The sequence below is a fragment of the Montipora capricornis genome, chromosome 3 (assembly GCF_036669925.1).
Source record: "Montipora capricornis isolate CH-2021 chromosome 3, ASM3666992v2, whole genome shotgun sequence".
Lineage (NCBI taxonomy): Eukaryota > Metazoa > Cnidaria > Anthozoa > Scleractinia > Acroporidae > Montipora > Montipora capricornis.
The window spans coordinates 14,847,258-14,858,594 of NC_090885.1; the positions used below are offsets into that span (position 1 = coordinate 14,847,258).

The 11,337-nt window shown below is 39.5% G+C and overlaps 1 protein-coding gene across 2 annotated transcripts in view; it reads left to right on the forward strand.

The window, feature by feature from the left end:
* The window catches only part of LOC138042334 (uncharacterized), a 42,852-nt gene extending 32,560 nt beyond the window's left edge, over nucleotides 1–10,292 (forward strand). The window contains exons 13-18 of one of the 2 annotated variants that reach the window (XM_068888190.1): nucleotides 1,337–1,430; nucleotides 2,957–3,001; nucleotides 4,904–4,978; nucleotides 6,795–6,842; nucleotides 8,124–8,241; nucleotides 9,984–10,292. In XM_068888190.1, coding sequence (XP_068744291.1) covers nucleotides 1,337–1,430; nucleotides 2,957–3,001; nucleotides 4,904–4,978; nucleotides 6,795–6,842; nucleotides 8,124–8,215 — 354 coding nt within the window. In that variant the 3' untranslated portion in view covers nucleotides 8,216–8,241; nucleotides 9,984–10,292. Of the gene's footprint in view, nucleotides 1–1,336; nucleotides 1,431–2,956; nucleotides 3,002–4,903; nucleotides 4,979–6,794; nucleotides 6,843–8,123; nucleotides 8,619–9,983 lie in introns of those variants that run through there. The other variant, XM_068888189.1, reaches the window with a different exon arrangement.
* Nucleotides 10,293–11,337: the final 1,045 nt, after the last annotated feature.

Sequence of the window (11,337 nt, forward strand, 5' to 3'; positions counted from 1 at the left end):
GCCCTGAAACCCGCGTAAGACCCACCAAAACATCTTTTCAACCCTCCCTCGTCCGGAGCGGATTTCGATTGGGTTTCGAAAAAAAAAAATGTTGTGATTGCTTTGGCCTCGCACTGCTCATTACTCGTGATTGGTTTAAAGTCTTGTGCAATGGCCAATCAAATTCCGAATCGAACGCTTGGTTTTCCCGCGCTTTGCGCAGGGCTGCCTACCGCGTTTGCTTTGCGATATGATTGGCTAAAATGATTGTTTGTGTCTGATGCGAATAATAATTCGTCTTTTATGATTCCTGAACAGCCATGCAAGTGAAATTACAATCGTATAGCAATAGGACATTTGTTTTGCTTGTCTCATTCTAATTAGAGCTATTGTTATTTCTAGCCAGCTGGAAATACAAAATTTAAATAAGAAAAGAAAAAGAAACTGAATGGTAGTAGTTGTAGTCAAATGACAATATCGCGATCGTGAAAATTGCAATTGCCTATAGACCTTATTTATAAATGGCGGTCACATTTATAATTCTTTGGTCCACGTGCAAATTAGCCTACCCGGCCTCATTTTAGAGCAAGAATTCTTTTCAATTCACTGTATGGTATCGAGGCTTGGTAGGTTAATTTGCACTTCGACAAAAGAATTATAAATTGACCGCCATTTATGAATAAGGTCTATTGGCAGAATAGTCGTTTCCGAGAACATTGCGGGTCCCTCGTGTATAGAGAGTCCCCCGTAGCACTGTTTTGGACCATCTGAGTTACAATCGTAATCTCTTATAAACCCTTGTTTTGTGATAAGGAATGGAAAAACCCCCAACCTCCGCCGCAAACCTGAAAAATCGAGGCTTTATTCGAATCAATAACATTTTAGCCATGCAACCGCTTAAGTAGCTCATCTAACTGCGATCACGATATGGTTATTTCATTTTTATTCCGTTGTTCAAATGTATAACATTTCTTATTATACGACTTGCTCCGTGAGCGGCCAAGTTGAACCAAATCCCGCGCTGTGATTGGCTACCCCAGCGGGCAAGATGGAGCTATCTTGGCCGCTCAGGGTTTCTCGCTTGGTCCCGCAAGATCAAAGATCATTTTTTGGTGCTTTATCCCATATAATAAATCCTTTATTAGCCAAGCTTGTTCGGTCAACATGGCTGGATATTGGCTTCGGTTTTTTTTCTTTGCGTGTTTATGGACCTCTACTTCGTCTTAGTCAGTATCCACCCATGTTGACTTCACGCTTGGTCAATAACCCATATATGTACTCTTCAATCATATGAAGCCAACTTCGCAGACACAATCAGTTTCATTTCAAATCGCTTTTGTTCTTATGTCTGTTGCAGGTGGTGCCACAATACGGAACAGTGACGGTTTACGCTTCAAGATTAACCGAAACACCTGGTCCTGACAATTACACACAGAGAGTTGGACCCGCAGGTAGACCAGCAAACGAAACTCCAAGCTTTAAGTACCACTGTGACCAAAACTTATTTTTGTTTGGATTTCAAAACTTTGTTAACTAAACACTAAGCGACCAAAGTTTTAAGCCTTTTTTAAAAAGACACCTGTTTAAAAAGAAATAATTTTCACTGACCAAAAAACTTATGTAAAAAGGACGTTTCGGTCAAAATACTACGACCTTCTTCAGCATAAAATGGCTTACGAATACAAAATGAGTGCTTTAATTACGAGAGCCGTAGAAACGTCACTTAGGATTGCCAAGGGACTTGTAAATGTCTGGAATGTAAACGCACTCATTTTGTATTCGTAAGCCATTTTATGCTGAAGAAGGTCATAGCATTTTGACCGAAACGTCCTTTTTACATAAGTTTTTTAGTCAGTGACAACAAGTTTTTTGAATTCTTTTTATCATACCTGACTACAACTACGGTAATTTTAGACACCTGTTTATTTTAACTGGAATTTTTCTATTTAGTGGGCCGCCATTACTAACTTTAACATCTTGAGAGAGCTGGATCGAGGAGAAAATGACGTCAAAGGCTCACTAGTTTAAGAATGCAATACGTGTGCACGCCGCAGAATTAATATGCAGCACGGGAGTTGGGCTTTTAGACTTTTAAACTCGCGTTTTGCATATGTAATAAGGTACATTCACAGGCTGAAATTTTAAGCTAGTGAGCCTTTGACGTTACTTTTCTCTGAGGTGCAATTTGAACGTGAGTAGTGACAGTGACCGTAAAATCCAAAACTTGCACTCAAAGTAAAAGGCCTTTAGATAAAAGTCAAAGCTCAAAATTTTGTGAGTCAGGTGTTAAGCAAACACTTTAAAAATCACAGGGGCACTTTAAGTTTTGGGAAAAGACGCTCGCAATCGCCTCCCTTCCATGTGACCAAGATATATATCCTCGGGTTGTTTGCATACGAGGCCGAAGGTTTTCTCCGGATTTTGAATGTGAATTTCTTCACCCGACACCAACACTCTTAGACTTTCTTATCTTTAAGACAAAATGGCCAGGGCTCCAGTGCGGTAGATGCAATACCTTCCAGACATATCGACTCAGAATCCGTCACACAACAACGGTTCGCCTTAAATGAGGGAGGACCGAGCTTGTCAAATCGAACCCCGCCCCTATAAACACTAAACATAAGACAAACACAAAAAAGAAGCCCAGGGGGACAAAGAACAAAGGGATGAAACAAGACCAGTAGAATGAATTACTAGTGCAAAGTATATTTTTTGGAATATTTTATTTGGAATTCGGTCATTGCGTTTGATATATGGTACGAAGGTAGGCATTGATTTTAAACTATATTACATGTCAAAACCGAATGTCACAAAGTTTTTTCCTTCTGAAAAAATAAACGGTTTTTTTTTGCTGGAACAGGGGAGTGGGCATAGCGCCATCGGAAAAGTCTCGAAACTTTTATGTCCAGGATTGTTGCTAAAACATTCCAATGCATGTCTAAAGGGTTAATTACGCTGACATATTGATTTATCGAAGGTGAGGGAGAGAGTATGCAGCTGGAGTTTTCAGACCTTTGTGCTGGTAAGAAATAGAGTATTCAATCTTCACAATGCATAATTATTTAACTAAAATAGCAGCTAGATGTGCAAGAGTCCAGTTTTGTTTTCCCCAAAGGTTCACTGAGCTCTCAGAGAGCCAATTGTATGCATGAGAAAATGCACGTAAATGGTAATGTACGCGTTCACTAATGGAAATGTACATAGAGACTAAGTCGGTGATGCTTATTTCCCTTTCGTAAACGGTCGTTCCATTTTAAAAGCATCGTTGCCATTTCTCAAAACGGTCGTTGCCATTTGAAACGGTTGATGCCATTTTTTAGCTCTGAATGACACTCATTAGGTGTAAGAACTCAAAAGGTTGTAGTTACTGGGAGTTGTGTCTCGCTGGTCATATGAGTTAGGGTTCGGGGTAGGGTTCTGTTTAAGGTGAGGGCTAAGAACCCGAGTTCGAATCTTGAAATTCTCGGACTCTTTTTTTTCCTCCAGTTTTTCTTTTATAAATTTTTTTTTTTCCTTTTTTATCATAATTTTTTTAAATATTTTTTCTTAGTTTGTTTCTTTTAATTTTCTTTGAAGTGAAGTGTGTAGTCGACCGTTATAAATGGCATCGACCGTTTCAAATGGCAACGACCGTTCTGAGAAATGGCAACGACCGTTTACGAAAGGGAAATTTGCGTCGGTGATAGCGCTCGCCTTCTACTAATAGACCAATTCGGCTAACTAAATGTTGTATCCGATTAAAATCTTTTGGGAATAAAACGTTTTGTTCCAAGTACTTCCATATCATTTAAATCGAATGCTTCATTGTCATGCAAATTCAACACAAAAAGAATTTTAACCCCGACAGATCTGAATTGGATACAACATTGAGTTCGCCGAATTGGTCTATAAAGCCCGGGCTCGATTTTCAAGACTCGACGTCAAATTGTTGTTTCTCTGCTCGGTTCCCAGTTTTTCCCTCCCATAAAAAAACAACAACAATCGATTTGATGGCCGTTTTTATACGAGAGCTGCTCAATGAGTCTGGGAGACTTTGGGCAATTGATTTGAATGCATCTTTAATTTAGTTTGTTATTTAATTCGTCCAGTGTAAAGACGGGCGATAGATGTATTATGCTTCAGCTGGACGAACTAAATCGTTTAGTGCGTCTTCAAACCGCCATTCTGCTTTGATTTGATGTTATGTGATCTGATTTACAGTCTCCCCAATTAACAACACCAATTATGATTTATTTGCATTCCTAAGTACAAATTATTTTCACAAAAAGAAGAAATTGATGTCAGTAGCAGTATTAAAATATCTATTCGGTATTCCATAGGATCACTTCTTTGTGCAAAAAGCTTCGTTTAAGAAAAAAAGCTATTGGTGTTTCCGCATTGTGTTACATCGATTACATTTTTTCAAAGGAAACCGTTAGCTCCTTAATTTTCAACTTGATTTGAGCTGAAGGGCTAACAGGTTCTCAGGTGATCGGAAACTTCTTCAGTCTTCTTCCACATTAGCGGAGTACTTGAGCATGGAGATATGATTGAGATTTTAATAAGGATTCATATTATCATTCGGTCAGGTTAATAGGCGAAAGAATGGTTTCCTGCAAGGGTTGCGAACCAATGGCGAGTAATCGTTGGATCAGCTGCTACACTCCTGGAAAGAATGCATAGATTACGGATCTTGATCTGCACATGTTCTAAAATGGCTTTGTGATGAACAAACACTGGACAAACATCATCACGAGGGAATTGTCAGAATATAAATTTTAGTTTTCTATGTGGACGACAGGCATTGATGGTAAAAGTATCGATTTATACCCCCTCTCTTCCATCCTCTCCTCCTTTGATCTTCCTTCCTTCGCGTTCAGTGCCCTTGCACCAAACAATCTATTGGGAATTCGCAAGGGGTAAAATGTTGTACTTTTTTACTTAGGCTACAACTCTTCGGACACTTGTCCTTCCATCCACCTTGGAATCTACGGAGAGTCGTCATCTCTGACGTGCTCAGGTTTGTCACATTAATTGCGTTTCTTTAATTATTCTCTCGCAATATTCCACAAACCATCAAAGGGACGCACACAGACGCGGTGTTCTTATTTGGAAAATAAGATCACCTTTAACTCCAGAGTCAACCCCTTCTCCCAGGTTTTTATTAACAGGAAATAGTAGGCCATCGCAACAAGAATTTCATCTAAAAATTTAAATTCGCGCTGGTATAATCACTTCGCGACAATCTCCGGATCGTTTCAGTGTGACAAATAAAAGGTGTTCAAGAATAAAACCGCTTTGGACGACGCTTAGTTAAGTTATGAGGATGCAACAAATTCTGGCGTCCTTTCGTTTTCCAAAATGCCTTGAATTTGGTCCTTTAACTGAGTTAAAGGGAACGGTGGAAGGAATTTATTCAACGTTCAGTTATAAACGTACGTTTTGGCTCATTAAATATGCAGATGTTTGGCGTTTTTGTTGCACGCATACTGTTATGTGGTTGCAACACGAGGAGTCTTCCGTAAGGACAGGCGAAGCCACTGAAAACTAAATTTTATATTAAATAATTTCTTCTCATTTTTCTGGGGTACGACTGAAGGCTTTGACGGCAACGTAAATGCGCACTTTCTAGATATCTTCTTCAACTGCGTTGCCGCTAATCAAGGTAATCATTGTAGATTACCTCGTCGACGCGGACGTATACAAAACATGGACCCCAGGTCCATGGACCACCCCTGTGAACCCGGTCAATGGACCCCTTTATGGACTCGGTCCATGGACTACCCCTATGGACCACCCCTTATTTTGTAAAGTTACAAGCAGGAAAGCAAGTCATAGTCTCGGATGAAAGCGGTTAGCGACAGAAGTGACTTCCGTCTGTAAACACTCGGGTGTCAGTCATCATAGGTCACTCCGCATGACGTTGAAGGCGTAGACAGGCCAAACACCACTTCTATTAGTCAAGATAGGAAGTTTAAACCATAACGAGTACATCATTCAAAGATCTCCCTCTTCTATACAAAGTAAGGGGAGAGTTTTTCAAGATTTTTCTCAGGAAGCTAGTTCTTTTGTTATTTAAAGACCCTGAATGTTGGTCTCGCCGTGGTTTTGATATCAACCTGCGACCTCTCGCACAGTAGTCCGGTGCTCACACAACCGTGAGCCAACCGGTCGGCTGAGTCCAGACATACTAGCGTGGCATAAAACAGGCTAGGCCAAAAAGGCACGCTAAGGCCCTAAGAGGACAATGTATGCAAAACATGACATGCTCCCAACTGAGTTCAGTTTGTACCGCGGCATTGCACCGGCATCGCAGAGGTCATGGCTTCAAATCCGTTGAGGCCTCCTGTCGGAATTTTTCATGTCTCTGTAAGAGAAAATAATTATTGCTCAAATTGTCCAGACAAGTGCCAGGATGGCTTCTCTTTCTCGTCTAAAGATTTTTCTGCAGGAAACTGTACAAACGAAGGGGTGGCCCACAGGGGTAGTCCATGGACTGGTTCCATGAAGGGGTCCATGGACCAGGTCCACGGGGGTGGTCCATGGACCTGGGGTCCATGTTTTGTATACGTCCCTTCGACGCGGTTGCATAACGCAAACAAGAGAAAATTATAGCAAAAAACTTACGATCGTGGAAATGTTTATTTCCAAGTGACAAGTTCGTTAGCGTTTGCGTCGTCTTTGCTTACTGAAAAACTTCGTCTCCATCGTTATTGTTGCTGAAACGGGAAGAGAAAGGTGTCCAGTGTCCTTGATAACCCATAAATGAATAAACATAGAGCTTGAATTCTCAACTGTTGTTACTTTTTAACTTGATTTTGTCCCATCGCACTCAGAACGAGACTGCAACCTTCCCAATCAAATCAAGTTCAAGATACGAAGAGGTAAGAACAATATTTCACTTGTTTGATGACTGGGTCAGCACGAGGAAACGCGGCGTTCTTCAGTGATAAATAACATTTTGATTTTCAATAATCTGGTAGATTTTTCACTTAGATTGCGATGAAAATCACTTTTTTCATTTATCGAAGGTTGCTTTTTGAACATCAAAGCCACCTTTTCCCTAAATTACTAAGCATTTTTAGAACTTGAAGGACATCCAACGTTGCCGCCATTTTGCGCTGGCAAGCAAAATAACTGAAAAACAGACTTCGAATTCCTAAAATGAAGGCTCCAATCATCTAGCCCATAGCTCTATGGCAAACTTATTTTAAGGCATTTCAGTAAAAGACAAAACATGGTACAAAAACAATTTAGGACATGATACATACTCAACGTTTTTTTTATGACAATGTCCTTATCTTCCTTTTCAATTGGTGCACATCCCGTGAATGTCTTTTCAATCTCAGCTTGGCCCTCTATGTTCGGATTTACGGAAAAAATCTCCAACTCTTGCTGAGCAAATTTCAACCGACCCCGGTTTTCAAAACGATAAGATTTAATTGAATTATAATTTTCATTAATTCCGTTTTTGGAAATTCTAATTTGCGCCAAAAACTAAGTCAATTTTCGCGGAATAATAATCTGCGCGTTTGCTGCATGCATCTACGCCTCTGACTCCGATCCAACAGAAAAGTGGAATTCCGAATGTCCGAAAAGTTCCAGTACTCAGCAATGCACAGCTGTAGTGTCAGCTATTTGTTTTCTAACGTAATTAAAATATGATAAAAATTTCTTCCTGTAAACAACAGTGCACACAACTCAGCAAGGAGGAATTTTCAGGAGGCAGTGTGGCTCAGTGGTTAGGGCTTGGTGGTGTCTTGAGATCCGGAGATCCCGGGTTCAAGACCCGCTCTGACCACTCTTGAATTTGATCCTGGTAGTCCCTGGTTCAAATTCCCAGCCGCACTTGTAAATAGCCAACTAGTTTGCCTCCAGCCAGTTGGGATTCTTAACAGTTGTTGTTGTTCTGTTCTGTCGTTTCGTTGTGTTTCATTGGCCCTGAAAAGCCCCTATGGGGAGCGGTCAATAAGTATGTATTGTAATACGCACGAGTAGCGGACACATGCAACAGCTGCCGCCGGGTTCCGGTCACCAAGCGCATCAACTTGTTATAACACATTCTTTTGGTTTTACAGTAGTTGAGCTTACACTACCCTGTGTAAACAACTTTTGAAAGAAGCAAGCATGTGAATTTCTCTTTTTTTTCCCTTTTAAATTAATAGGAAAACCTTTAGCAAAGAGCGATGGCGTCAGGACCGGACTCCATGTATTTGTCCAACTTGCATTGTTCGCCATGGCGTGTCTTTTGTCTTAATTTCTTGGTAAATTGAAAGATAAAATGTAAGTCATCTGCGGAATAGCTACTCGGAATACAGCTATCTGAAGTGTTTTAAGTTTGTATGGTAATATAAATTACAAGTCTTTTGTTTGTTTCTTAAGCGTCGAAAACATTATCCTGAACCTAAACACAGGACAGAATACTTTAGACAATACTAAACTGCGATCAGGTGTAGTTTTCTATAGACAGGGCGCGAGAAAAGTACCCTCAATCTAAAGAAAAGTACGCCTGATCGCAGGTTAAGACAATACTGACTTGCGTTAGGTTTAGTGAACAGGGCGGGCCAATATTGTTTCTTGTTTCTGAACTTTAAGTATATTTTATTTGGTAGCTGTAGATTTCAAAAAGGTATACTGAAGAATAAAGTCAACAATACGGATCCACTTTTGTGCTTCATTTGGAGATGATAACTTTTACGTTCTTTAAACTTGCATCGCTTTTATTGCCGCTCAAGGCCATCCCCTTTATTTTTTCCGTTTAGCGTCGTACGACTGGCCGAAATTTTTAGCATTTTCAAAAAAAAAAATTAAGACCATTTTTATGTCGCATAGGAGTTTCGGTGGTTGATCGTTTTTCCCACGTTGTCTTAATTTTACAACAACATCAACCAACTTATCACGAAAAGACTGAATCACTTTTGACATGGAATGTCTAATAGAGTCTTGACCTTGACAAATTTCAGTTTGGTTTAGCCTTGAGCTCTGCATAGCTTTCCTTAAATGGTTCTATGCTTTTCTGTTTAGTTCTCTGATATGTTCTGGATTGGAAGCTTTACCCGTGTGAAATGTTTGCTTTTCATATTCCCTTGCTGCTTCAATATTTTCAGGTCTTTTTTGGCGTTGTGCGTTGTTGGTTTTTCCCTGAACTCTTTATTTTGTCTCTTCCGCTTGATAGATTCTCTCGGATAAGCTTATTTTGCCACTGCTTTGTAGAAATTATTACTGACACTCACATCATTTTTGGCCATGGTTAAATAATCGATTATTACCTATGAATAATTGTTGACATTGGTAACCTGAAATACTGTCATTATAAAACAATTATTGGATGAGGTTTTTGTGATATCCGAATAATCAAGGTCGAGGTGAGTGTAACCGAGACCTTGATTATTCCGGATATCACCAAAACCGAATCTAATAATTGTTTTATTATACATTGTTTTGAAGAAAATAACGACAAACGCATTATCGCAGCGATCACAGTTTATTTTCAAACACATCATGCATTGTGCGCGCAACCTACAGATTATTCACTAATCTGGCAACCTACAGATTATTGAATAATCTGTAGTTGAATAATCTGTAGGTACAGCTTTGTGAATAATCTGTAGGTTGCGCTGTTTCCCAGAATTAACTGTAGGCTTTTAGCCAATGAGAAGACAGATGGTGACTACAATGTATAATAATAATAATAATAATAATAATAATAATAATAATAATAATAATAATAATAATAATAATAATCTAACTGAACTGCTGAAACATTGTGTCTTTCATCTAGGTGTCCAGTGTTAATGACAGTAATTCCCTGTTGTCCGCTTATAGGACTGATAACAGTTAATGTTGCCCACCCCTCAATGGATTCATTTATACGTATTGTAACATTTAATACATCGAAAACTGCTTGCACAATAAGTGCATCACACCATGTATGTTGCTGTGACAGCTGTGACAACACAAACACAATTGCTCTGTAATGGATCCAATACATTTTTGACGGTTGTTTCTTATGTATTCAACTCCAGCAGCATGCGGCACGTTCATGTGATAGGAAGGATCATTGTATAACTGGTGGGCAACAGAAGAAAAGAAGCATGAACCGTCTGAGGTGCATTCTAGTGCCTTCAACCCTTTCTGAGCTAATCGATCCTGCAACAGTGCTATAGAAGGATTTCTCAGTACTGTATCACAGTATTTGTACTCATTCCATGAGCAACAGGGCCTGGGTTCGATTCAATGTCTCCTGATATCTATAGCCTTTCTTGATAGACAATAACTCTCATTTTGTTGGTTCAATTTTGTTGAATGCTTAGTAAAAGATTGATCTTGAATACACACTAGAACTGACAAATCTTTTTTGTGTTTAGCAGTCCTGCGGGTAATTAGATAAAAATGACGATTAGAATCTCCTACTCTCGAAGATTTGTTACGTCTGAGTTGCGATCTAGGTCGGGTCTAGGTCTAGACATTCTTACTGTAATATAATATTAATTTCCGAAAGCAAGAGATAAACACTTTCTCAACTCTGACGAGCTCGGTGCGTTCTTCTTTAAATAATGCACCATACACTTTCTTATTACCTTGTCTTTATGAAACAAGCTCGACGTTTTCTTGTAAGGAATTTTGGAAGGTTCTCTGTCCCAGGGAGCATGTTTGCATTTGCGAACGGCCTCAGCCCTCGCTCTATCACAGGAGATTGGTACGGATTCCTCATCAGTTTTCCTTACATAATCTATAATCAATGACCGAGTCTTTCGACAGTTCGTCATTATGGTCCGCCACACAAGTTTTAGTGTCTGGAAGCATGGGTTGCTTGGTTGTCACTAATGTTCAAGTTGGATTCATATGGCTTTAATTTGATAGCTCATAGCTTGCAAAACTTCGTGATAGCTTTGATAAACATTGGTATACTCTTTAGCTTCGATGTCACCTTCCAAATGGAATTTATTAATCCCCCGCGTGAGCTTAGCGGATCGACAGAGATTGTCTTCTCACCATGTGTCTGTCGATTCCATTTCGATATGTATTTTAAAAAGTCTTCGCGTTGGTGGGTGAAAAGGCGGTGCACAATTAATTGCACCAATGTGTACTTGTTCAGAATCTTTTGCTTCACCTTCGAAGAACGCCCTTTCTTTAATTCTTCAGTTTCTTGCTTCTAAAGTTTTCCGAAATGAATTTCTTAACGCTTTTCTGTTTATCTGAAATATCTCTTTTTATACAGGTTCCCTGGAGCTTCAAGTTTTAAATATCACCATCAATAAATATATTCTATACTCTACTTTTTAGTTTAAAGCGGGATGGCACTCCAACAAATAAGAAAATGTCTCCCAATCGCACAGCATATAGTGTCAACCTCCAGCGAAAATGAAACTTCAATGG